This window comes from Meles meles, chromosome 1 (genome assembly GCF_922984935.1).
Source record: "Meles meles chromosome 1, mMelMel3.1 paternal haplotype, whole genome shotgun sequence".
Taxonomy (NCBI): domain Eukaryota; kingdom Metazoa; phylum Chordata; class Mammalia; order Carnivora; family Mustelidae; genus Meles; species Meles meles.
The window spans coordinates 172,701,582-172,728,719 of NC_060066.1; the positions used below are offsets into that span (position 1 = coordinate 172,701,582).

A 27,138-nucleotide genomic window follows, 5' to 3' on the forward strand; every position below is an offset into this window, starting at 1 on the left:
TTAAGGAGTAGGATCTGAATTGTAATCCACTGGTGGAGGGCACTTCCCCTTAGTAAAAGGTGTAATCCTTTCCCTTTAAAAAGACAGAAAGAGAAAATGAAACTGGTCCCTTGGAAGGACGGAGTCCTCATCCCTGGAGAGGCACCCGGGGTGGGGGGTTCGAGGAACAGGTACCTGCTGGCTGTGCTTCCCAAGGGATCCTATATGGGTAAGAGGACAAAATGGCTGACCTCCGGCAACAAAACAGCCTGGTTCTAAAAAGGAGATTCCTTTCCTTTGCACCTACTTCAGTTCATCAAGAGCCTCCAAGTTGGTTTATAAGAACTTCAAGTACAAAATCCTAGCACGTGAAAGATCATCTAGGGGCACCTGGGTGGCTCAGTAGGTTAAGCATCTGCCTTCGGCTCAGGTCATGATCCCAGGGTCTTGGGATCAAGCCCACATCAGGCTCTCTGCTCAGTAGAGACCAGCTTCTCCCTCTCCCTCTCCCTCTGCCTGCCTCTCCTCATGCTTTTGCTCTCTCTCTGTCAAATAAATAAATACAATCTTTTTAAAAAAAAAAGATCGTCTAGCCCAAGGGAGACTGAGGGTCCGAAAGAGGCAAGAACTGGCCTGAGGTTACTGTGGTAGCCAGAATCAGGGCCAGAATTCCAGCCCAGAGCCCCTCAGCCTAGTGTCCCTTGCACTGTTCTGATTCTTTCCTCCAAAGGGAAGCCCTGGAGACTCTGGTTCCATCCCCAGAGCCATCTGGAAGATGGCATTTCAAGAACCCTTTGCTTTGTGTATCTGACTGCATCTAGCAGCCATTGCGTGAGGCACATTTATGCGTTTGTTTATTGTCTGACTTCCATGTAAACTGACAAGGGTATGAAGCAAGAAGAGCCCCCACACACGGCTGACAGGGATACAGAACAGTACAGCCACTTCAGGAAACAGTTTGTCAGTTTCTTGTAAAGTTATACATACCACGTGACCTTGACACTCTACGGTAGATATTTGCCAAAGAGAAACCAAAGCACGTATCTACACAAAGACCAGCACGTGACTGTTTGGAGCAGTTTCATTCAAAATGGCCCAAACTAGAAATAGTCCAGATGGCCCTCACCTTGGAAATGTATTAAAAAAAAAAAAACCTGTAGTACGTCCATACAGTGGAACACAACTCCGCATTCAAAGGGAACTACTGCTCCACGCAACTACACGGGTGAACCCCAAGAGCGCCACGTAAAACAAAAGAAAAGATACACAAGTTGTACCTATGGCACGATTCCACTTACACAACATTCTGGAAAAGGCAAAACTCTAGGGAAGAAGTCCCGGCAGTAGTTGCCAGAGGCTGGGGGAGGGGGAGGAGATTGACTAAGAACGGCACAAGGAAGCCCTTGGGGCAACGGTAATATTCTACATCTCGCCCACCTTGGTGATTACATGATCACAGGCATTTGTCAAAACTCACGGAATTTTATTCCTATAAAGGGTGAATTTTACTGTACGTGGTTATACTATTGTAAATATGACTTTTTTTTTTTTTTAAAGATTTTTATTTATTTATTTGACACAGAGAGAGATCACAAGTAGGCAGAGAGGCAGGCAGAGAGAAGAGGAAGCAGGTTCCCCGCGGAGCAGAGAGCCCGATGCGGGGCTCGATCCCAGGACCCTGAGATCATGACCTGAGCCGAAGGCAGCGGCTTAATCCACTGAGCCACCCAGGCGCCCCGTAAATATGACTTTTAAAGAAATCCTCCTGTGGCTCTTTGCAGGCAGGATAAAGTCCAAGCAGCCTGGCTGTGCATTCCAAGTCCCTGAGGACTGACCTAGCCAGTCCTATCTGCCCTCTTCTCAGCTGTTCTCCCTGTACACATTCCACGCATCATCCAAAATGAACCATCTCATCTTTTCCAGACGTCCTGAACTTTTTTGCTCCCTGTCCTTTGCTCAGGCTCTTCTCTCTGTCCTAAACGTGTTCTCTTCCCTGGAAAAAGTGAACCCTCCTGGGAAGAACACGGCCGGGACCAGCTGGGCTGGAGATGCAATCCTGTTCAGCTCCTGGCATAGACAGAAGGTGAAAGGGATCCCAGTCTCCACTTCTCCATGTATCTGAGCCCTTTTCATTGAACTCGGCAGCTTCCCCATCCAGAGGTAGAGTCAGCTTCCCCTTGCCCTTGAATCTGGCCTGGACTTACAGCTTGCCTAGGCCAACAGAATACGGAAGAAGTCAGGATCTGCCTCTCTGAGCCTAGGCTGCCAAAGGCCTTGAACATGTCCTCTCTCAAACCTCTGCCTCTTCAGTGAGAATAAGCCCAGGCTAGACTGCTGAGGGATGAGTCCCTGTGGAAGAGCATCTAGTTGTCCCATCCAAGACCATCCCAGACGAGCCAGCCCCAGCCAACCAACAGACCCATCTCCTCAAGAGCTCATTTTTTTAGGGTCTACCGTATAAAGTATCATCACCCCTTAAGGTCCCTTCATTTCAGACACAAAGAGGCAAAGCCAAGTACCACCCCAATATTACATCTTCCCAGTGGCCCTTTCCAAAGACCTCCTTCTGTGTGGACAGCACTCTGAGGACAGCTTGTGGGCTGCTTGAGTCACAGGTATCTGTTTGCAAACTCCTGCATTAGGACGCCGCAATCCTGCTGTGCCGATCCATCTCGCTCCATCTCTTGCCACCCGCTCTCCTGGGCCCCACCCTCCCACCACTCAGCCACCCCCAGCTGGCCAGGCTTGTCACCTGTCCATGCCCAAGCTGGCAGCCTGGGACACCACCATCTCTGCACCATCTTCCCATGCAGACTGTGGCTCCTCTCTCTGCACACCATGCTCACACAGCATTTTGCCGAGCCCTCTGTCATGGACCTGATTCTAAACCAATCCCTCCCCTCTGCCCCATTTGCCTAGGACTTTCTGAGCAAAAACCCCTGCCCCCTAGAAATTGTTGGCTTACATTTAACTGGCTCATCAGCCTCTATGCCTTTCCCACCTCCTGCCTTCATCCAAGGTCAACCTTTTTCTGCACTTGGGAAACTGCCCCTCCAGCCTGAACAAGAGGTGGGTTCCACCACCTTGCAACTGAATCACCTGCTTCTTCCTTGCCCATCAGCCTGGAAGTAAGCTAAAGCCTCTATCCCCACCCACTCCTACCAAAAATAAAGGAGGATGGAAGGAAGGAAGGGTAAAAATATGACTTCCTCTCTTCTCTGCCTTCCCTTGGAGCTTAAGACCCAATATTTCCTTTGTGCCACGTTGTGTCTATAGCAGTCACCATACTTCCACAGTAAATGTGTAGTGGGATTGTGGAGGGAGGGGACTCCATGCTGAGCTTCCTAAGGGTTTCCTCTTCCAGTCCAAACTCCTAAATCTCCGACCAAAGCAGCATATACCAAGGGCCAGGAAATCAAAGGAAACTGACCCGTGGGGGGCAGATGGGATGAGGACAGGGAGACAGTAAAGGCTTTCTCTGGCTTAGCCTTCCTGGGTCAGAAAAGCCCTCCCTCCTTGTCTCATCCTCCAGAAGACCATGGGGAAAGAGCAAGGGAAGTATCTGGGTTTGGAGACGGAAGTCCTGGGTCCACTTGCCCCAATCCTCCTTCTCAGCTGCCCTATCACTATGGGAAGGGGTGAGTGTCTTCTGCATGAAGCTGGGCACCATTGTGGGGCAGAGCTGCTGCCTGGGTCTCTTCCGCCCCATCCCAGCAGTCAGGATGGGGCTGGCATGCAGCAACTGCGCAGTGAGCCTCCGAGGACGGTGTGCATGAACGCCATTGACTGGCAGCGACTTTTTGGGAACTCTCACTCCAAATTTCAGTCGTCTCAAATGGAAAGCATCGAGAGTGAGATCTCCCTTTTAAAGTCATCGTATATAGCAAATGCCTACGAAATCACTTTGTATGTCATAAACGTGCTCCAAGAATAATTATCATTATTATTTTTACAAAGAATGGATATTTAGGATTTCAACTTCAGATTTCTGAGCAAGGACTATGGCTTTAGTTTAAAATCCTAAAAAGGTAGTATGCATGCTGAAGTATTTAGGAGGAAATGTATTGCTGTCTGCCATCTACTTGACACGTTATCAAATTATAAGGTGACTGACAGATGGACAGAAGGACAGATAGGTAGAAAGAGAGGTCATAAAGCAAGAAGAGCAAAACGTTAGTGATATCATCTAAGTGGTAGGTATGTAGATGTACATGGTAAAAATCCTTTCCATTTTTTCTGTATGAAATTTTTCATGATAAAAAAAATGTCAGGCAAAAAAGCTTAAAGGGAAAAATAATCTTCTGCCAAATCAAACTGGAAATTTCCCACATGTTCCTTTCATGGAGTCATCCAGACTCCGGACCGTCTCACCAGTTAATGCCCCGACTCCCCCTTTAACAAATACTCCTTGAGCACCTTCTGTGCAGGCCAGTGAGACACCAGAGCCCCAGAATCAAGAAGCTGAATCTGGAAGCTGTATCCGGTAGGGACCACAGCAGGCGAGAAAGTAATTACAGCATAAGGGGGAAACGCCCCTCAAGCTGGGGAATCACAGGAGATTGAGGATAGACACTAACCAGACAAATCAGGAAAGGCTTCGTACTTAAGCAGAGTTGTAGAGGGTGAATAGGGGTTTTCCAGACAGGAACGAACAAAAAGATATCCTAAGGACTGGTCACTGTGGCCAACCCATGGAGAGTGGTGCAAAGCGTGGCCTGGCTAGAGCACAGAGTTCTCTTGTCCACACAGCAAGAGGGTGGGCCAGACAGAATAAAAAGAACTGGAGGCTGGGGTCCTGGCTGCCTCAGCCGGTAGAGTATGCGACTCTTGATCTCAGGGTCGTGAGTTCAAGCCCCATGTTGGGTTTAGAGCCTACTTACAGGAAAAAAAAAAAAAAAAAAAAAAAAGAGGGGCACCTGGTGGCTCAGTCAGTTGAGCATCTGACTCTTCATTTTGGAACAGGTTAGGATCTCAGGGTTGTGGGATCGAGCCCTGCGTTGGGCTCTGCCCTCAACAGGGAGTTTGCTGGGGATTCTGTCTCCCTCTCCCTCTGCCTCTCCCCCACTCACATGCACTCTCTCTAATAAATAAATATCTTTAAAAAGAAAGAAACAGGGCGCCTGGGTGGCTCAGTGGGTTAAGCCTCTGTCTTTGGCTTGGGTCATGATCTCAGGGTCCTGGGATCGAGTCCCGCATCGGGCTCTCTGCTCAGCGGGGAGCCTGTTTCCCTCTCTCTCTCTCTCTCTCTCTCTCTGCCTGCCTCTCTGCCTACTTGTGATCTCTCTCTGTCAAATAAAAAAAAAATCTAAAAAAAAAAAAAGAAAGAAACATTAAAATCAGAAATCTTTTTTTTTTTTCAAGTCCTGGCTGTAAGCGCCAGAAAGTTGGTCAGATGGAAACGGTGGTCATTGGTCAAACAAGCACATTTATGAAACACCTATTGCATACACAGATCTAAAGAATGAAAACCAAAAGGCTGTCCTTCCCATGCAGGAATTCAATCCCAGGTTGCTCAGCTGGAAGCCCAGAACCCTATGGTTGGGCAGGAAGAAGCAGGTGAGGGTCAGAGGGTGAGTGGTGACACAGATTAGCTGTCACTTCATATTCCAGGAAAAGATTTCACAACTCTCCCACACACGCCTTTCCTCACCTGGACTGGCGACAGCCAAGTGTTTGAGGACATGTGTTCTGCCATCAGTGCCTCCTCCAAAAACCGGGCCCAGGAGGAGAGGCTGAAGCCCAGGATCAGAGTCGGGGCACCGTTTCTGCCCTGCCTCTACGTGGCGGTCACTTCCTCTCCAAGCCTCACTAACTCATGCATATAGCAGGGAAGATGGCACACTGACATTGACCCTTTGTCTTCTACGGTTCCTGCGCAGCCCGTGGACTTTGCATGCATCTCCCCCCGTGCACACGTCATCACAACCAGCATGCGGGGGCCACAGGCAGGGGTCAACAAGAGCAAGTCAGCACTCGGCTGTCAGGATCCAGTAAGAACGCCTCCATCCTCCCCGTCTCCCTTCCTTCTCTCTCATTCTTAACTCTGGCTTTATTTTTACGTGTTTTGATTTTTTTTAAACTTCTAGAGTCAAATGACTTCTTGTGCTTCTTTTGCTTTCAATCTTTCTTGTTCAATATCACAAGCAAAGTTCTAAATTTTGCTCCAACTGGATATAGGGGTTTTATTATAATTAATTTCTAAAGGGTGTGTAATTTTTTTTATTTTTTTAAAAGATTTTATTTATTTATTTGACAGAGAGATCACAAGTCGCAGAGAGGCAGGCAGAGAGAAAGAGTGGGGGGGAAGCAGGCTCCCCACTGAGCAGAGAGCCCAATGTGTGGCTCAATCCCAGGACCCTGAGATCATGACCTGAGCCGAAGGCAGAGGCTTAACCCACTAAGCCACCCAGGAGCCCCAAGAGTGTGTACTTTCAAACTTGACTCTCTCTTAGACCTAAAAGCTACTGAGAAGCGTACTTCCTAATTTCCAAATACTTGGTTTGGGGGACTATCCTTTTATTGTTAACATCTTGTTTTATTGTACTATGTTTAGAAAAAGTGACCAAATTTTCTATGTAGGATGTTTTAAACTTAAACATTTTTAACGAGATTTTCTTAGACGATTGACTTTTAAACATGTTCCATATCCGAAAATGATATGGAGTAAAGTACACCTATTCAAATCCTCCAAATAATTATTTATATAGCCTGTCTGTCAAATCCTCAAACAAGTCTATTCAGAACTCTCATTAAGATTGTGGGAGTCTGTCACTGTTATTTTAGGGTTGTAAAGTTTCAGTTATTATAACTTCTTTATGGCTTTCATTGTTTATAATGATGAAATACCCAGTTTTGTCCCATTTAATATTTCTGCCTTGAATTCTACTTGCTTGGTATTTGCATTACCACTTTTTCTTTCTTTATGGGTTAAATTTATCTGGTATCTCATAACCAGATCTATTTTGTCTTCCCCTTTCTTTGAGCTCTCCATGCTAATTCCTTTGCCATTTGATTGGAGTATATCCCCCAGTACTATTTTCAGAAAAGACACATTCAGTATATTTCCTAAATCCTTGTGCATCTCTATTTGCCTTGCACATGAATGACAGTTTGCTTATATAGAGAACTCCATACACAATGTTTTCTATCCATGTGTCAGAAGAGAGACCCAAAACATGTCTGGTTGTCTTTTATTTAAGTTGTAGGTTATTTGTCTTTTTAGAGGTGATACAAGACTTTTTTTAAAAAAGACTTTTATTTTATCTTTGAAACTCAGAAATTCTACCACTCTTTAAGTGAGCTGAATGCATACATTAACTTATCTCCCTTGTGAAATCCCACTAAAACAAGAGTAAAGGAATAAAAATTTTTAAAGCATATACTCACAAGGACAAAAAGAATAGAAGAAGCAGGTGGTAAAAAAAAAAATTGGAAGTTAAAAAACAGATAGAAGAATGATAACTAAGTTAGCAGACCCAAGAAAGCTAAACCCTAAGCCAGCAGAAGATAAATTTAGGAATTCCCTCACTCCAGAGGCTGACGAATCGGCAGCACCAGGTACCTCTGGAAGTAAGAGAGAAAGCAGAACCAAACCCAAGATACTGATAGAGAGTCTGCGGAGTATCAGTTTCCCTCCCCACTCTCTGCAGCCAGATGAGTGCTTTTCATGAATGAAGATTGGAAAATTTATTCTCTGGAGACAGAGAGGTTCTTTGTACAGATGACACCAGGCACAGGTGATCTCATGGGTACCATATTTAAAATGGAAACAAATGGAGGTCCAGTCCCTAAATATGGAGTCCTCTAGGCTCTTCTCTACTTAGAGCTCTGGTAGCCAAGACCCCCAGAAGAGTTTTCTTCCACCAAAGTAAAAGACAGAACATCTCACAACACTGACATTGAAAACAGTGAACACACTCAGTTTGGTTGTCCTATGTGCAGTCCATAATCAACCAGAGCTTTCAGTTGGATTTTTAGTTAGACATGAATGCACAGCCAAGAAATACCAGACATTTGAGAAAAACCTCTGATATGAAATATTGAGGCCAAAACAAATATACAGGTAGGGGAAAAAAGCATTTGGTAAAAGGAGACAATAGTCAGGCAAACTTGTCTTAATCAATAATATCTTGAAAGTATGAGCACTGTATCCATGAAATAAGAGAATGGTGTTACTAAAACATTTAGAAAACAAAAAAGAGCAATTAGAAATTAAAATATGAAATCAGAGAATGAAAAAGTCAGTGAGTGAATGAGAGAACATTTCTAGTCACCTGAAAACAATCAGCAGCTCAAACATACCCAGGATGGAACCAAGCACAGAGCAGGCTTTTCAAATGAATCCGTGGAAGAGCTTATCAGGGAATCATTTTTCCCACCTATGACCTACCTACTATGCCTTGTGACACAGTTCTCCTGACCCATGAACCCCAAGTGGGTCAGGGTTACAGGGACAATGTCAAACCAGAGCCCCAGGGTGAATCATATACCAGCCTGACAATTAGACACCCACAGGGGTCTGCTGGTTGACTTCCCTTCAGTAACATTCCTAGGCCTTGACTATGTCCCTGTCGGGTATAAATCATTCCCATTTTACAGATGGGAAAACTGAGGTCTGAAAAACAAAGGGTGACTCTTGGCTGGAGATGGGTCTAAATGGAGAACATACAATGTGTGTAATCTGTCTCAAGAGCGCTTGTCCTCTATTTGCCTTATTTTTTTTCTGATTATAAAAATGTTATATGTTTTTCCTGAAAAATCCAAACATCTCAGAAATAAAACAAACAAAGTAGAATGCAAAAGACCCTAGTAACACTCCAGAGCTAACCATGAGCAACAGTTTGGGGCCTAGTTCTCCAGAGCGTGTTGTCTATGAATATGGAAATATATTTTAATAGGTTCATTATACTTTTATTTTTAATATTCATATGTATTTCATCTTTCAGATAAAGTTTATAATAAATGTATCAAGTTCCACCTACTGGCCCCTTGAAATATGCTAAAATGACATTAAATAAGTACATCAATGGGAGAAATACTATTTTTTCCAATATCAAATCTTTCCATCCATGAACATGGTATTCCTTCCAGTTATTCAAGCCTTTTCTGACATCTTTTAGCAAAGGTTTATATTTTTCTTCATGTATGCCTTAACTACACCTTATTAAGTTTATCCCAATGCATTTTATCAATGGTGCTGCTACGAAGAATGAAATCCTTCCCTTTTTCTCAATTATGTTTTCTATTAGTTATGGCCACAGTATCAGAGGAAATTCTTCACCTTTACAGTTTTAAAATGAACCCTCCTGGACTATTTTAGGTAAACATATTATAAATTGTGATGATTTGCTCTTCCTTAAGAGTTTTATTTCCTATTTGTTTTTCTTGTCTTACCGCATTTGCTGGAACCACCACACCAGTGTTGAATAATGCTGGTGACAAAAGCATCCCTGTTTCGTTCTTGACTTCATGAGAAACCTGTAGCATTTTACTGTCATATTTAGTAGTTTGGCCTCATCTTTAAAAGCCCCCAACTTCCCTCAGGACCCAAGTGCCCTCCCATATCTCCCCCATCCCTTCTTAATACTTTTCCTTCTTTGACAGCAGAGGGTGAGTTAAATTGTCATCGTTTCTTCTCCTGGTTAATGTGCACTCTGAGGCTCTCTAAAGAACTCAGCCCTTATATAACTAAAACATAGAATTCCGCCCAGTCATAGCAGCTGCTAAGGAACAAGGAAGCTAGGACTTGCCACACACCTGCCAACCGGAATCCCCAGGCAGAGCACCTTTTCAAGCATCATCTCCTTCTGTCCTCAAAGCAGACTCTATGAAGTGGGTTGTTTCATTCACTCTCATTTTTCAGAGCAAAGTCTGTATTCATGTAACGTGTCCTAATTCACACAGCTAAGCAGCAGACAGAATTCTAAACCAGGTTACAAAGGGAGTCCTATAACCTCACAAGACTGAGTCCTGGATGTGATCACAGTGGTGAAGGGGAAGTTCAGACCCACAGGGAAGGCAGATGTTCAGAGGAGAAAGCTGAGGGTATAATGGGGATGGGGCCTCCTTCGCTTCCCTGCAGGCCTTTGCTGAGAAAACAGTATATAGAATGGAGCTTCGCTGACAGGGTGGCCAGGGAGGAGGAACCCTGCAGGAACCCCCAAATCCTCACGTGGGCATGTGTGATGGGAAGGGCCCTGCCCTGGAAAGAAAGACAAGATACAAGTCCCCACTCTATAGTCCACCAGCTGTGTGACCTTGGGCAAGTTGTTTCCCTCTCTGGTCCTGGTTGAGCACCCATAAAATAGACCCAACCACCTTGGCTAAAATGAGGAAGAAAGTGCTTTTGCACACTCACAGTGTTCCATTTGATTTTCAATTAAACAAGGCAGATGAATACATGCATTTATCTCTACTCTCTCTGCTCCTTCTTCAGTCTCCTGAAAGGACTACAAAGGAGTGTTTTAAAGATAGACAAATGAGAAAAGGAGAGGCCAATATCAGGGGACCAGGAGTGTGACATGTTTTTTTGGAAAATGGAACAAGCTGCTTCCAATAGGGGGAGCCGGTGAGAAACCTGCCAGTTCCTACCACAAACCCCAGAGAGACCCAGGAATTGAAGGCACCAAAAAGCAGGCACAAGACCAATGGCTGAAAACAGAGGGAAAGTTAGACACACACACACACACATACCATTCCTCACCCACCCAATAGAAGACTGGAGGTTTAGTATGCATAGTGACTCCAGCGGGGGAGGCTGGGCACAGTGGAAGGTAGGCAGACTGGCACTGTCATCAGAATAGAGGAAGTAGGCAGAAATCCATACCCTGCTTCAGATCCCCCTGCCTCCTCCCTTAAATACCAGCAACCACATTTGCCTACCCCAGGATGTAGGATCCTTTTCTAGAGAAACTGAATTGTCCCACAGAAAGCACCTACAAACACTGACATGGAGGGTCTTCCAAAAGAAGGACCAGACCCCCATCATCTACTCACTCCGGGTGAAGCCACCAACTGACAAGCCCCACCAGACTCACAGCCCTGGTTAGTGCTTTCCTCTTAAACACGAACAACACAGGTCAAAGAAATAAGGAACTTGGAAGAACCACAGGCCATGCAGAGGACAAGAGTAAACTGAAGGGAAATTGTCATTGTTATCTTCAGATAAAAGAACATATGGCATATAAGACAATGATCTGGGGGCTAGGAAAAGAAAAGAGAAAAGAAAAGAAAGCAATCCACAACACTCAAGAGCTCTTGCACACTATAAAAGATGAAGCCAAAATTTCAAAAGGCAATAGTAGGGTTCAAAGATAAGGACAAGGGAAATTTACCAAAGAGTAGGATGGAAAAGGCAGAGATGGGAAATAAGAAAAGAAAAAAAAAAAAAAACAAGATAAGAAAGCTAAAACATCAAACCAGGATAATTAATCTTCATCTAAAAGAAGGGAGACAAAGCAGAGGGGAGGAAATCACCAAGTGATCTCCCCAGAAAATTGTCCCAGATGGAAGGAACCCACTAAGTACCCACAACCGTAGGTGAAAACAGACTCACACTAGGATTATTTAAGACGAAATTTCATCGTGAACTTTCAGCACACAAAGGACAAAGAGAAGGTTCTAAAAGCTTCTAGAGAGGAAGACGCATTCAAAGGACAGAAAACCAGAATGGCCAAGGAATTTTCACCATGCTTGAATTCTCAAAGGCAATGGAACAAAGTCTTCAAAATTCTGGAGGAAAAATATTTCCAACCTAACATCTTGTTTCCAAGCAAACTGTTAATCAGTTGTGCAGTTTTTCTTAACCCCCCCCCCCAAACAAGGGCATAAATCAAGAACAAAGACACAACAGCACTATTGCTAAAAATAAGCATTTAAAAGTTGGGCTTTCCCCGAGCAATCCGGTCCTCATGCCCTCACAGATTTTCCAACAGCAGAATGATCTAGAGTGCATGTTTATTCACGCTTGAACATTCTGAAATGGAGATTACATTGAACCTGATGGCCTCTTGGGTCAATAAAATATGGCAGCAGCTCGCTTACAAGCTGCTTTGCACTTAGCCGTGGCATCTCAGGCACCTTTTCTCCTTAGGCTTCACAACAGCTCCCTGAAACCAGTTTTAGCAACCCCATCACGAACACCAAGAAACTGAGATTCTGCATGGGGAAGCCAGCCAAGGCTGCACTGAGACGGTGAGGGTTGTGGGTGGAGGAGTTAGCATTGAGCCCCTTTTCCTTAGCAGGAGCTTTAGACAGAGCCTCCGCTTGGGGGCCCCACAGTCCTCTGCTCATCACAGTTGAAGGAAAGGAGGCTCAGAGAGGTTAATGGACGCGCCCCACCTCACACAGCCGGTAAGCAGCACGGGCGGCAATCTGAACCCTCTCCACTGCCTCGCTGTCGGGCTGGCCCCAGGGGCCGTATAGCTGTGTTCCCATGGGAAGCGAGCACAAGCTGGTGGGAGGGGAAGAAGGGGGGAACCCCAGCCCGCCCCAGAGTAAGCCCTTGCCCCTCTGCCAGAGCTCCGGGAGCACTCACTGCATGAGCCTGTCTCTGGCCGGGTCTGAGGGGTAGCGCTTGGATCCACCCAGGAATAGGGACCGATATCGCTGTCGATGGTCCTTGGTCTCCGCCAGCCAGGTGTTGAGGTACCGACCCACACCTACAGGGTTCTGCACGAGGGAGAGGATGGCAGGACATTAGCAAGCCCCAGGCCTGGCATGGAGACGTGAACTCAGCCCCTCCCCACCACACACACTGCTCCCTATTCCACCTGTTAGGGCTTGAACTGTGTCTTCCAAAGAGATGTGCAGAAGTCCTAACCCCTCGTATCTCACTCGGCGTGTGACCTCACTTGGGAACAGTCGCTGATATAATCAAGAGGCGCCAACAGAGACGTTCTGAGAGAAGCCACCTGCCCAGTCACCAGGGAGGGAGGGACAATGGCGGGCCAGGAACCCCAGCACCTGCGGAGCCACTGTGCCAACAATGGCCTGGGAGATGACAGGAGCCAGACAGGGTCTGAGGTGCTGCCCACAGGCCACAGGCCAGTCTGGTCGGCAGCAAGGTCCCGGTGGTGTGCCTCCTGCCCCAGAACGTGGATCTCACCTCACCCCTTCTGCTCTGGAGTGGCCAGCCCTGCGGTAGCAGCATTTGGCTCTTATCTAAATACCTTTTCTGGGGTCCCCAAGCAAAGACCCTCTCTTCTGCAGGAGGTGCCGGCTTGGGGTGAGAAAACAGAAGCTTGTAGAGAGCTGACTAGCGGGTCCTCCTGAGAATCAGGCAGGGCGACAGGGTGTGAGCACAGTGGCGGCCAAGCCAGCACTCCGGAGGGTGAGCAGGTGGGGTGGAGTTGAGGTGCGAGGGGAGGCAGCGGGAGCATCACAGGAAGGCAGGTGTAGGGGTGTGAGGGGAGGCAGTGGAAGCATCATGGGAAGACACAGGTGAGTCCGTTCTGTGGCCGTTCATGGAGCCGTTCACTTAGGATTCATGCCCCCTCTGACTATTAGAACCCAGTGAAAGGTGCACTTAAAGACTGAAGGGCGGGAGTAAGAAACAGAATGAGCTCGATGCCTAGGGCCATTTGTGTAAATGAAGAAGGCTCGCACATGCAACCCGAGAGCTTAGCCGTTATACAAGAACAGTAACGAATGGTTACATCACACACATGGGGATGGCTGCCTCTGGGGAGGGGGTCGGCGACGGAAGGGGATCTTGCTTCACCAAGGATGAGAAGGGGGCTAACTGCCCCAGAGGCCCCAAGACAAATACAAAGAGAATGGAGGGAGCAGTCCCCTCGGAAAATCAGAGAATGGGATGGCTCTGGGGTGACGTCCCTTAGAGCAACGGTTCTCAAAGTGTGATCCCTGGAGCAGCGCGGCAGCAGCATCACCGGGGAAGGTGTTAGAAATGCAGACACCCAGGCTCTACTACAGGCTACCAAGTTAGACTCTCTGGCAGGACACCCAGCAATCTGTTTTAACAAGCCCTCCAAGGGGATGCTAATACCCACTCAAGTCTGGAAACCATTGCCTTAGAGAAATCAGACAGTGGGAATCGGTGTTCGTCCCTTCGGGAGAAAGAAGTGGGTTTGGGCTCACACAGAGCCTCTGTTCCTAAGGGCAAGGAGGGCTTGGGGCTGCCTGTAGAGATAAAAGGGAGTTCCCTGCCCATCACCATGTACCTCCCACTCCAGACCCACTCACCCAGCTTCCCAAAACCATCTGGCAGGCCTTTATGCCCATCCGCTTGGAAGAGAACAGGAACGGTGGCTGGTTGGCTCGTTTACATTCTGTCTTTGGAGGAAGCCATGAACCGGGACCCGATGTGGCCTAGGGGTAAGGAATGGAGGCTGAACGCTGGAGGGGTATGGCAGTGTCAGCCTGGGGCCGGGGCAGGTGAGGGCTCTGGGTCGCTGACCTCATGCTGACCTGGCAGCCCTGGGCCTTGAGCCAAAAACAGGGGCGGGAGGGGTTTACCCAACCATCTTCCAATTCACCAGGAGCCCATCCTCTGCGAGGATGCCCTATGGAGGATGTCCACAGGAGCCCTGTGGAGCCCTCATAACCCATGCCACCCACTCTAACCCCACCCATCAGCCTGACCCCTCTTTCAGGGTTCCCAAGGGCCCATAGGCCTGGGAGGGCCATAGAGGTGTTTCCAACCTGGAAAGTGAAAGCCACACAGAGTTTGGAGCTGGAGGAGCTGGCTTCTTCTCATACTTGCTGGTGGAGCCTGGGCAAATCCCTTCCCATCTCCGGGGCCTCAGTTTCCTTTTGTGAAATGCAAATGCTAACTCCTACTTTGGGGTGCTGGAAGATGCCTGGCCCAGAGCAGGCATTCAGGAAATGGTGGCACCCTTTTTCATTCCTCCGGGCCCTACTCCTTCCCAAGGCCTGAGCCGTTCTCCCTGGGGAGCAGGTCCTGCCTGGGGGGCCTATCCAGGTCACCGGCCGCCCCACCCCCAGAGAGGAGTGCCCCATTCCCTTGGAAGGAGCAGGTGGGCAGTCCCCTGTCAGGGTAGACCCCTTATTCACACTCTGCTCTGCCCCATGTTTCCTCAGCTTCTTTTTTTTTTTTTTTAAAGACTTTATTTATTTAGACAGAGAGAGATCACAAGTAGGCAGAGAGGCAGTCAGAGAGAGAGAGAGGGAAGCAGGCTCCCTGCTGAGCAGAGAGCCCAATGTGGGACTCGATCCCAGGACCCTGAGATCATGACCTGAGCTGAAGGCAGCGGCTTAAACCACTGAGCCACCCAGGCGCCCCTCCTCAGCTTCTTTCCAGGGGCACTCGGGGGGTTCCAAGCCCAAAGCTGCCAACTCCAGACCTTCATCTCTCTCAACCCACCTGGGTATGCTCAGAGGACAAGAGAGTAAACTGAGCCTCAGAGAGTGGGAGGGACTTACTCAGAGTGACAAGACAGGCAAGACCAGGACTAGAAACCATGTGGGTCTGATACCCAAGGCTGACCTTTCCCCTGAAATAGCCAGCCCCATCCCATGCTGGCCCCGAAGGAGAACCCCCTCCCAAGAGAAGAAGGAAATAATGTCATGGGGAGGGGGGAGACACTGACTAGTTTTCGGGGGCATTGGCTAAGGGTGGCCCAGTAAATCCTTTCTGTAGGGGTTTCCGGGTTGCGAGAAATTTTCGAAAAAACCCCACGCTTCTTATTGTGACGTGAGTTAAGTTCTTCCACGAAGCTCGTAAAATTCATCAGTTCCCTGGGCTTTCTTTTCTGAGAAACAGAAAGGGGGAAAAAAAAGTGTCTGTTAGGCCAGGAAAACCCGGGCCCCCTCTCTGGACCCTCAGCAGCAGAGAAAAGCAAGTGGCCACACAAGGAGGCATCGCTGTCCATCCTGCCTCCCCATGTCCCCAAGTGGGGGGTGGAGCAGAGATGCAGCCCTGGCCTGGGGCCAAGTGAGTCTCACAGCCTCCATGTCCGTGCACCCTGGACAACGTAACCAGCGTCTGTTTGCACATTTCTTCACTTTTGTGCTCATTTCAACGGCATTATGGCCGGCATCCTATCCTCGGCAGGAGCAGTGGCCCAAATATCTAAAAAACCAGCGTGATGGGGTAACACAGCAAGTTTTTTGGGCTGTGATCTACTCTGTAGGACACTATCATGATGGACATTTTCTCCAAACCTGTAGAAGACACAGTCCTCAGGAGGAGAAGACTGACGCCTCAGGAGGACCATGGGCTTTGGGTGATGATAATGTCAGTATATCGTACCACATCTGTCACCCCGGGGTGGAAGGTGGCCTGTGTGGGAGGCTGGGCAGGGAGGGGACACCAAGGAGGTATAGGAACTCTGGGTTTGCTGCTCGGGTAGGCTGTGCGCCTAAAAATACTCCAAAAATTAAAGTTTATTATTCTTCAGATAATAAAAAATATTCTCTCCCACGGCCCCTGCTGTGCTGGGATGGGACCACGTCAGTAGCTGGTCGTGGGGGCATGTGGGAGGCCCTGGCAAGGAGCCGGGTGGGAGGGTTTATTCCGTGGCAAGTCGCCCACCGGTCGGAAGCGTGTCAACGTTTCACCACCAGCAACCCCTCGTCGCCACCTGCCGACACTCTGTGAGGTGTGTACTCATGATTGTGTGTCCTTCCCCGCTAGAAGCGCCACAGTGGTGGTCACGCCCATGACTCCGACCTGCCCCCAAACTCACACAGCAAGCAGAGACAAAGTGAGCGGGCCGTGGGACGGAGACTGAACTCCAGTCGCCACAAACGGGAAGAAAGCAAAACACCATGCCAAGGATCCCACGACGAGCGTGACGGGGGCAGGAAAGGTGGGCTGGGAGTTGAAATCCGACCTCAGTTTCCCGCCCTCCTGGCCCTCCAGGTCTCTGGCTCGTTAACAGCACTGCTGGGCCCATGATGCCTGGAAAGTGCTTCCGAAATAACGGGGCGCCCACACCTGTGCCGTCAGGGGCCCTGTGGCATCCAGCCCTGGCACTGTGATCCTCCGCGCCTCCTCTGCGGTCTGTGCGGGTGAAGCCAGACAGACGTGCTGGTATTCAGACCCTAGCTCTTCTCCTTCCCAGAGGCACGGACACCCCACTTCCTCACCGAACATGGGGTGCCCCGTCGCACGGGGGCCGTGAGGAGCGCACAGGCTGATGGTGCTCCCGGTGCGGGGAGTGAGGCTGGCCACACCGGCGGGGAACACCTGCTCCACGCCTCACCTGGGTACACACCTGCACTGAGAAATGCCCGTAAGGCTGCGGCTTGCTGCGGTCACCAGAGAACGTGTCGTAGAAGCCGCGGGTGCCCACGGATTTTGCCAGGTACGCCTCAATGCCACTTTTGAAAGAGTAGGTGCCTGGTGCCAGACCACTCCCCTAGAACAGAGCACAGATGACAGTCCCCCAGGAGAACCACTGAAGCAGGCCCTTCCTGCCCCCCTCCTTCATGGGGACTCAGTTTCCCCATCAGCCCCGGGAGTCCTCTCCGTACCCCCACTGGCCCAGGACTGTGCAGAAAGGCAGGCAAGGCCCAGCCAGGTGAGGAGGGGTACCTGATGAGCCATGGGGGGTGTCCTGTGGGTCATCTGACACGGGTGGGCCTCAGAGTGAGAGCGGCTGCAGGACTTCTCCTCCAGCTTTGTGTATGGGTTGCCCTTCACCCCATAATTTCCGGGGCCTGGATAGTAGTTCTGTCAGGGGGGAAGGAGGGACATAAAGGTCACCAGTCCCTCTGCTTATGCGGAGTATGTCTGAGGAAGAGAAGCCCCTGGGAGGGGAACGGGATGTTCGGGGCCCCTGTGTGTTAACCACAGCCCAACACACAGTTTGCTCGGTGTCAACACAGCTCACCACTGCTGGAACCTTCAGTCCCAAGTTCAGGCTCTTCCTGGGGGCCCCACTGGCTTGGCCAACTCATTTCATGTTGCAGCCTTCCTCCATCACACACTCCTCCCAGCTGGGTTCCTTGCGGCTCGCCAAATGCTATTCTGCCAGCCTCCTTGCCTGTGTTCGCTTGCATTGTTACCACCCCCCAAAATGCCCTCCCTGCCTTCTTGGCCTCGGAAAATTCTAATTCTGGAGCACCTGGGCGGCTCAGTCAGTTGAGCGTCCAGCTGTTGGTTTTGGCTCAGATTATGATTTCCCTCTGTTAGGAGATTGAACCCCAGGGTAGGGCTCCTCACTCAGCGGGGAGTCTGCTTCCCCTCTCCCACTCCCTCAGCTCCTGCCCCCCCACCCCCCCTCACAGGCGTGTGCTCAGGCGCTCTCTCTCTCTCTTTCTCAGATAAATAAATCTTAAAAAAAGAAAAGAAAAGTCTAATTCTGCAAAGCCAACTCAAATGTCATCTTTCCTGGGAATGAAACCTTCCTTCCCTATCACCCCAGACAGTCGCCGGCTTCGGTGGTCTTAGAAATGCCATCTATTACACCCATTTTATAGCCCTGCATTTGCATGAATGGGGTTCTCACTGTGCTATGAAGGATGCTGTGACCTGGAAGATCTGGGGTCCTGGGTTCAAATCCTAGTTCTGCTGCTCCATAGCTGAGTGACCTCTAAGCTTCAGGGTCCACCATTGTAACACGGAGATAGTAATGTTTTTCTTCCAGGACAATGAGGAGGAAGTTTTAAACATGTCTATAAAGTCTCCTGCACAGTGCTCAGCCCATACTGGGCACCAAAGGATGCCTGTCTTGGGGGTCAGGAGAAGGAGAGTTTGAGGGGGAAGGAGAGACGGAGAATTGCGGCTGGAGTGAGTATTTGGAGCTTCCACTGCCAGGGTTGGAAGTATGGTTTCTGTAGGTGGGGTGAGGGGAGCCCCCCCCTGCAGTGCAGGTAGGTGGGTGGGTTGGTGTGGGGAGGTGGTCCTTGGAGAGAGACCTGGAACGTTTGCTGCTGCGCTGCTTCTCTCAGCCACACGAGGTCGCTGCCGCCCCACAGATGGCTCAGCCTGGCCCACTGCCCACCGGAACCAGCCTGGGGAAGCAGCCCCACAAGATAGGATGGAGGAGACAGGAAGCCCTGTGGGGATCTGTTTGCCCTCAGAGGACAGGACCATGAAATGCCTCCTTCCAGGGCCCGGGGTTTGCAGGTGTGCTCAGGAGCCCCCAGGGAGGAAGCTGGGTCCTTGCGTGGTGTGTGAGGTGCTTCAGAAGCCTCAGGACGTTGGTCCTGGAGATGACCCAATGAGAGGAAATCAGCACCATCCGCAATTAAAAGATGGAGAAACAGTTCAGAGAGTCAGACCTCAAGTCCAAGGTCCTACCTCCAGAAAGGAGCAGCGACTAAGCTTCCAGCTGCAAAATCCACCTTCTTCCTGAGCTGATTCCCAAGGCCCTGTGTAAGCCCCAGGGGTGGGAGGACCATGAGCCCCGGGGGCACCTTCAAGGTGGCCTTAGAAGTGCCTGTTACAATAGGGGTGCCTGGGTAGCTCAGTTGTCTGCCTTTGTCTCAGGTCATGATCCCAGGGATTTAGTCCTGCGTTGTTGGATGGGAAGTCTGCTTCTCCCTCTGCTTCTACCCCTCCTCCCTACTTGTGTGCGCTCTCTCTCTCTCTCAGATGAATAAATAAGATCTTAAAAAGAAGCAGCAGCAGCATCAGTTACAACAGAGAGTGACCACTGCGCTTGGAGTCCATGGACAGTGCCGAGCCCAGAGCCCTGGGCTCATCTCTTCCTTCAACCCTTTAGGTTTCAAGGTGGAGTAACACACCTAGGCTGATGTGAAAGTCCATGATTTTCTTATTCTTATTCTTTTTTTTTTTTTTAAGATTTTATTTATTTATTTGACAGAGAGAGAAAGAAGGATAGAACACAAGCAAGGGGAGAGGCAGAGGGAGAAGTAGGCTCCCCACTGAGCAGGGAGCCCGATGTGGGGTTCATCCCAACAACCTAGGATCATGACCTGAGCCGAAGGCAGATACTTAACCAGCTAGGCCACCCAGGCGCCCTGAAAGTCCACGATTTTGACTGGAATGTATGGCTATCAGCACTTTAGGACCCCAGGCAGGAGTGATTAATTCTGGGGGAGGTGTGTGGGAATGAAGGAATTGGCACTTTTTTTTTTTTTTTTTTAGCTGGACCCATGGAGGGGTCAGCATTCTGGACAGGGGGCAGCTGTAACCCAGAGGAGGCCACCAGGCTCCCAGCCCAGGTCTCACAGCAAGAAGACAGAAAATGGGCCTTGGACGTGAGCTTCCCGAGGGATTGCCTTCTGCATCCACCAGGGCAGGGCCACCTCCTTGAGCTTGCTGTCCAGCCCGGAGCCCAGGAGTGTGGTTCAGAGAAATCCCACAGGGCCTGGGGGAGGTTACTGCAGGAGCAGATACGGTGACAAAGTAGGAGAAGAACCAGCTGGAAGTGAGGGCCAGGCTGTGGGACATTCCACCCTTACTCAGCCAACACTCACAGATGCACTGGGGCTGGGGGCTGGAAACACAGGTAGGAAGCATCAGGCTTATTTCTCTGTCACCATCTGGGCAGGGTTCTGGCCAAGACTGTCATCCAGGGGCCACCAAGGAACAAAATCCCAGTGAGCCCACCTAGGTGTCAAGTACACGGCTTATGTGGGGTCGCCCTTGGATCCAAATCCTGCATGTACCACTCATAGCTCTGTGACCTTGGGCGGTTACTTAAGCTCTCTGGGCTTTTTCTCATCTGTAAACCGGAGATAATGATAGGGCTGACCTCACAGGGGTGTTGTGAGGATTAGGCTAATTGGTACACTCAGGGGCTTAGTACAGCACCTGGCCCGCGTGCGGAACTCGTCAATTGTTACTACTTTAGACTTGAAGGTAATGACTCAGTTTGAAATGCCTCAGGGCAGCCCCTCTCCGGGAACAGCATCTGTGCCTAAAGATACGAAGAGTTGTCGTTTCCAGTCTTCACCGAGGTAAGGAAGAGAGAAAGGGCCTGGCTTTGGGGATGGACATTTCCTGCTTGCCTAAGGCAAAAGGCTTATCTATCCTCTCAGAGCCTCCCTCCCGGGCCTCACCTGGAAGGCTTGCAAACCCTGAGAACGTTTGGGGACACCTCGTACTTAGCAGACAGACATGCACTTATTCCGTCCACAAATACCTACTGTGTGCCCACTGAGTGCTGGGCACAGCTAAGACCTGGGAGTCCCACAGTGAGCCGACCAGGTGGATGTCATTCACCCTCGGGGGCTGATGTCCAGGGGAGCAGAAACACTAGACACAACCATGAACAGGACTGCTAGGAAAGGGAGCTATCTGTCACCTAGTGGGGGTCAGGGAGGCTTCCTGGAGGAAGTGACCTTGGAGCTGACAGCTGAGGGTTGACCGAGGGGCAGCAGGGGAGGTTGACCAAGGGAGAGGGACAGGAATAAAACTTCTGGTGGAGGGAATGGCAGGAGGAAAGCCCCAGTTGAAAGAGCCTGGCCCATTTGAGGAGCTGGAAGGAAACCAAGAGCATCCAGTACGGAGAGCACCAGGGCCAGGGAGGAGGGCGCTTAGTAAACCTCAGAGCGCGCTCTGCTCCGGGAGGGTGTGACTTCTGTCCTCTCCCTCGTGCCCATCCTGAGCTTGAACTCCACTCTGTTCTCTCCATATGGGATGATGCCCCCACCCACACGGATGCCACTCCACCCCTTACCACCATCACCTCCCCCATCTGGATGCCTCAGAGCCCCACCCCCAGGAGCAGGGTGCTCCTCTGAAAATGTAAATGAGGCCCTTCCCTTGTCCAAACCCTCCACAGTCTTGCCACAGCGCTTGGATCGATCCCCAAGCCCTGCCTTGCTGCAAGGTCCTGCGCTCTGGCCCTCACTCCTCTGCCGTCTCTCCTCCTTCCGCTCTTGGCTTGGCCCTCCTTCCAGCCACACTGGCCTCCTGCCCGCAGGTTCAACTTCCTGCCTACACCTGCTGTTCCCGCTGCCTAGAACGCTCTCCCGCTCTCTCCAGCACTCATGTCCTGCAGGTTTTGCTCAAAGGTCACCTCCTCCCAGAGGTCTTCTCTGACCATCCTATAAATTGCACCTCCCTCACTCTGTATCCCTTCCTGGTCTCATTTTTCCTCACGGTCCTGATGGTACAGGATTTGCTTCTCTGTACCACTGTGCCTTCTACTAGGGCCCCAGTTCCATGCGGGGGGGGGGGGGGGTGTCTCATCTTCCTCACTGCTCGGTCCCCAAGCCCGAGAACAGTGCGTGGCAATTAGTGGATGCTCAGCCATTATTTGCTGGCTAGACAGATGGACATACAGATGGATGAGTTTGTCGAGCACCTAATATATAGATGTTTGGACTCTGTGCTTGGGACTCGGAGATGAACCAGACCCATCCCTGCTGGCTGGGAGCTCCTGGGCCGGTGAGGGACAGGCACAGGGATGTATGACGGCCCTTGAACTCAAGCAGGAGGCACGGGGGTTTGGGAGACCCAGAGGAGAGCCTGGCCGAGCCTGGGGAGGACATGGCACGAGGAGCGGTGTGTCCAGCACCAGCCAGGCTGCATGCTCTGCAGATGGAGGGGAGCATGGGGGGAATCCTCCCCAGTACCTGAGGACACCTACCCCAATGAGTCCTCGGAAGCGAACCTCCCCCGAGCTGAGCAGCCCCCGGGTGCTGCAGGGCTTCTCCTTCAGCTGTTCTAGAAAGTCTTTGAGGTTGTAGGAGCCAGGCCCCAGCTTCTCCTTCTGCCCCAAGAGAAGAAAGCAGAGGGTGACAACCTTCAGCTTGGGAAGGTCCTCCCAGGAAGGAGTCTGGAGGGTGGTGGCATTCCCTAAGGGAGGAGCCCTGCAGGGCCTGGGAGGACTCACCTGCAGCTGCTTCTCTTTCATGATGGTCTGGTACTGGAAGTGGGGCAGCTGGGTCAGCCGGACGGCTTCCTGGGCCCGGGCCCAGCCTGTGCCCACCTCCCTTCTGAGCTTCTTCTTGCTAAAGCAGGTCTCCTTGGAGCTGTAGGTCCCAGGTCCTATGTGGGACTGAGTCAGAGCACAGTCACAGCCACAGACTCTGTCCACAGAGCAACTTCCTCCCCCCAGAGGCCACCCTGAGCTGGGGGTGGACAGGCAGAACCTGCTGCAGCCCCTACCCCCTAGTCCCCAACCCAGCACCGAGGGGCAGAGGGGCATGGCCCTCACAGGACCATCACAACACCCTCTGTCGTTGATCCCCTTATACTCCCCTATAGCAGGGAAGGGTAGTATCATCAGTGTAGCCTGCAGCCAGTTCTTGCCAGAGAGGAAATGCTCCCCAGGGCTCTGTGGTCCCAACCCACGCTGTCCTCACCCCAGTCCTGCGCTTATCAGCACACCCTGACTCTGAGCCACGCTCTGTGCTTCCAACTAGGGGCTTGGAGAGGTGTTAAGGCACAACAGTGACACAACTCCTCCCCAATGGCAAGGCACTGGAGGGGGGCAGGGGGAAGAGCTAGGGCTGCAGGGAAGCTACATGAACTTACCAGGTCCAAAGAATGAAGCCTGGAGTACGGGGCCTCCGTGAAGGTGCTGAATTTCTTCTGGCTGGGGTAAACTGCAGAGACATCAAACCTAGGGAGGGACAGAGGCCCAGTGAGAGCCCAAGACCTGGCCCCCAGACCCCATGTGGACAGTTCTGGGGGGTGGCAGTATTGGCTTCCCAGAGGACCTGGCTGGTGGAGCAGGAGCAGGGCTGCTGGAACCCCAGGGTCTCTGTCCTTCCTGCTTCTCCCCACCTGGACACCACCCTTGCCTGGTCCCCTCCCCTCTGCTGGGGGCCTTTACTCAAAAGTCATCTTCTTCTTCCAAGCACTGCCTGCCAGCACCTCCCAGCTTCTCCTCCCAGCTTGCCTCTCCTTAGCCCCATCACTACCCAACATTTTATATCTTTTTCCTTTCGGTTTATTATCTACTCCAACCACCCCTCCCGGCGAGAACTGCCAACCCCGGAGTACGGGTTTTGCCCTATGCTCGCTGTTATGTCTGCGGATGCTAGAACTGCGCCCCGCACAGAGTAGGTGATACACATAGATGGTGTAATGTGGGGGGGGGGGGGGCCCTGCACTGAAACCCTGCCCACCTCTCTTGGGCGGAGTGACCTCCCCGGGCTCTGCGCGGGGCCCACAGCAGGTGCTCTCCAAACGCTTTCAAAGCACTTAAGGATGGTGAACGAGGCCCAGGCCCAGAAGGGCAGCCAGTGTGACCCGGAGAGAAAGACGGGCCCCCCATTCCTCACTGCCAGGCCCGCTCCGGTCGCTCCCGCCTCCCCCAGACTCCAGCTGCGCCTCTGGGGGGAACCCCCACCTGTGGCTCTGCACCCCGAAGGGTGCCCCGCTAAACCACTTGGTGTCCATGGCCCGGCTCCCCCAATCCCGTAGGCGAGGTCTTCAGTCGGGACTCCCGCCAGGGTAACTCTTGGGGCTGAGGCCAGCGGCCACTGCTGCCGCGGCAACCCGGCCTTGTGACCTGTGATTCGCGGGAGATTCTGTACGCGTCTGTGCCCACAGGCGCCCCCTGCCGTTCTGCTTCCGCTCTGCACATTTTCCGCGGCACCTTGCCTGAGATCCTTCTCTGAGCCCTGCGGCTTTAATGGCTTTCCTGGTGGTTCATATGGATGCCATTTGGTCGGGATTTAGAGTCATGTGTGGAGGAACCCTTTCTGATGTCTTGCTTTATCCCGGCGGGCGGCGCGGAACCTATTAGAGCAAGGCTCCGAAATGCCTCGTACTGTTAACGGACGCTCATGGGGGGACCGGGGCTTGCAGAGAGGGCTCGGCTTGGACGAAGAGGGCATCCCCGTTCCTTCTCCACTTCGGAGAGGGAAGGAGGAGAAAGTGGGAGCCAACAAGGAGAGTCAGAGTACGGAGGACTGCAGAGAGGGAGGGAAGGCTCGCAGAGATGGAGGCTGGGCTCATCTGTCCCCCACAGACCCCCAGACTCCCACCTTGGGTAGACGCTGTGTAAGATGCCTGATCCTGGCCCTGAAAATCTAGTGGGGGAACCAGTAACCACGCAGTGTGGCCAGGCATATGAGAGAAGGAGTCCTCTGACCCAGCCTGTAGGTGGGTAGGTCAGGGAAGGCTTCCTGGAGGAGGAGAATTCCAAACTCATCATTAAGTGTGTGTATGAAGTGCTAGTCAAGAAAGGAGTTGAAGGACGCCTGGGAGGCTCAGTCAATTAAGCAGCTGCCTTCAGCTCAGTTCATGATCCTGGAGTCCCAGGATGGAATCCCACATTGTGCTCCCTACTCAGTGGGGAATCTGCTTCTCCCTCTGACCTTCCCACCTCTCGTGCATGCTCTCTCTCTCTCAAATAAATAAACAAAAAAAGAAAAAAAGAAAAAGAAAGGAAGAATAAAAGGAAAGAAAGGAGTTGAGTCCCCCAGCAGGGTATGGTCAGCTCCCTTTCCCCCTCCTCCTCCTCTATCCCTCGATCAGTGTCCCTTGGTCATGCTACATCTCTTATCATCTCTCATGATTACATTTGATCCTCCCAGTGGTCTAAGGCTGAGGCACAGCACAGAGCCACACTCCATTTGATGATGACAGGGCAGAAGCCAGAGAAAAACAGGACTTGCCTGGGGTCACATCCAGTCTGTGGTGGAGTCGGGCTCCCAGGACAGTGTGTCTCCTTTCAGGGTTCACCCAGTATCCTCTGACATCCCAGTATAGCCCTGAACTAGAAGTCCAGACGTCGGCATAGCTGTGGGCTGGACTCTCATGCCCTAGGCCAGGCAGGCACATGGCCATGTCTGGCACAGTGCCCACCCCGCACCACTGAGCTGGCGGTCAGAGGTGCCAGGCCTGGGGACACACACCCTTGGTCATCTAAGCACAGGCTCTACCCCCTCCCAACTGAGCAGATGTGGGCAATTCGTTTCCTTTTCTGATTCGTCACTTTCTTACCTGTAAAAGGAAGCTAATAATCTCTGTTTCCCTCCAGACTGCAAGCATGATTGAGCACGCTCCTGGCACATAGCAGAATCTCAATGAGGCCATCCCTAGCCCTCGCAAGGGGCCCTAGCAAAAGTCCAGAGGCAGAGACTGTATCTCACTCCCTTTCTGGTGCTGTACCTGGCACTCAGTAAAAGCTCAGTAAATATTTGTTGAATGATGAGTGCACAATAAAGGAATTCATCTAGAGTAACTTCCCAGTCACGCAGAAATCCTCAAAGAGAGTCACATCTGAATCCTGGCTCTTGCTGCCTTCCAGCTGGTGGCGTTGGGCACATGACAGTGGTCAGAGTTCAAGTTCGTTGTCTGTGACTTGGGCAGTGACTGCTTGCTACTTCGCAGAGGAGCCTTCTGGAGGTGTCCATGAAGTGGGGTTGTGTCCACTAGGAAGTCCTGTGCACAGGAGAGGCCCTGTGACCAACCCCTCATCTGTCCAAGTGTCGTCAGTGGGGCCAGAACCTTCCTGAGGCTGCATTGCAGCTTCGATCCCGGCCTGAGCCCCTTGGCTCCAGGACTCATGGAGGGATCACCATGGAATATAGGCCAAGGTCTGGCAGGCGGGGAATCCTGGCTGCCAGACAGGCCAGAGCAGGCACAGGCAGGGGTGAGTCAGCTCTGCCACAAGGCAGCCGCCCACCCACGTCAGCCCAAAGCCTCCCCATCATAGCAACACACTGGTCCTAGCAACCAGCTCATTCCCTCTTGAAAGCCCCTCCCATGCCATTACACAGAGGAAGAAACCAAGGCTCAGAGAGGGAGAATAACTTGCGCTGGTCAGTCTAGTGAGGTGTAGGGTCCCACGGCAGATATGGGACTCATCACTGGGCTTGGGAGCTCCCCGGCTGCCAGATGTTCCACCCACCCAGGCTGAGGACCAGCTGTTATGTCAGCGGAGTCAGGTCAAGATTCTCGGGGTTCAGGCCTCCATGATGGTGCTGTCGTCGCTGCCTTCAGTCTTCATCCCCTCCGTCTCTAGCCCACGCTCTGTACATTTCAGCCATATGGGTGCCCTGAGTCACCTCTTGCTCCGCAAACCTCTGGCCTTTCCCTGTCCCTGCTTGCCTCTGAAATTCACCTGCAACCTACACTTGCCATCCAGCTCCTACTCACCTTCTCAGAGGCAGATCGGAAGTCCAACCCATCCTGAGGAGGGCCATTACAAAACACAACACGAAACAGAAAATAACAGGTGTTGTCAAAGATGCAGAGACTTGCGACCTTTGTGCACTATTTGGCGGGAGTGTCAAATGATGTAGCTCTTATGGAAAACAGTAACAGTTTGCCAAAAAAAAAAAAAAAAAAAAGGTAAG

The 27,138-nt window shown here is 51.2% G+C and overlaps 1 protein-coding gene across 1 annotated transcript; it reads right to left on the reverse strand.

Moving 5' to 3' along the window:
- On the reverse strand, positions 1 to 25,851 carry LEXM (lymphocyte expansion molecule). The gene is made up of 10 exons (XM_045987456.1): positions 25,781 to 25,851; positions 23,360 to 23,447; positions 22,716 to 22,880; positions 22,470 to 22,592; positions 17,498 to 17,635; positions 17,166 to 17,321; positions 15,549 to 15,710; positions 14,182 to 14,307; positions 12,515 to 12,648; positions 1 to 73 (listed from the first exon to the last, which is right to left on the reverse strand). Exons 1-10 carry the CDS (start codon positions 25,849 to 25,851, stop codon positions 1 to 3), a joined length of 1,236 nt encoding a protein of 411 aa, XP_045843412.1.
- Positions 25,852 to 27,138: the final 1,287 nt, after the last annotated feature.

Excerpts from the sequence above, each read along its gene's own strand:
- LEXM (XM_045987456.1), bottom strand. The coding sequence starts at position 25,851 with ATGTGCCAGGAGCGTGCTCAATCATGCTTGCAGTCTGGAGGGAAACAG. Across the intron at positions 17,636-22,469 it reads GCTTCCGAGGACTCATTGGG|AACTACTATCCAGGCCCCGG; the intron begins GTAGGTGTCCTC and ends CCCCCCTGACAG. Across the intron at positions 14,308-15,548 it reads GCCAATGCCCCCGAAAACTA|GCCACATCGGGTCCCGGTTC; the intron begins GTCAGTGTCTCC and ends CCTTACCCCTAG.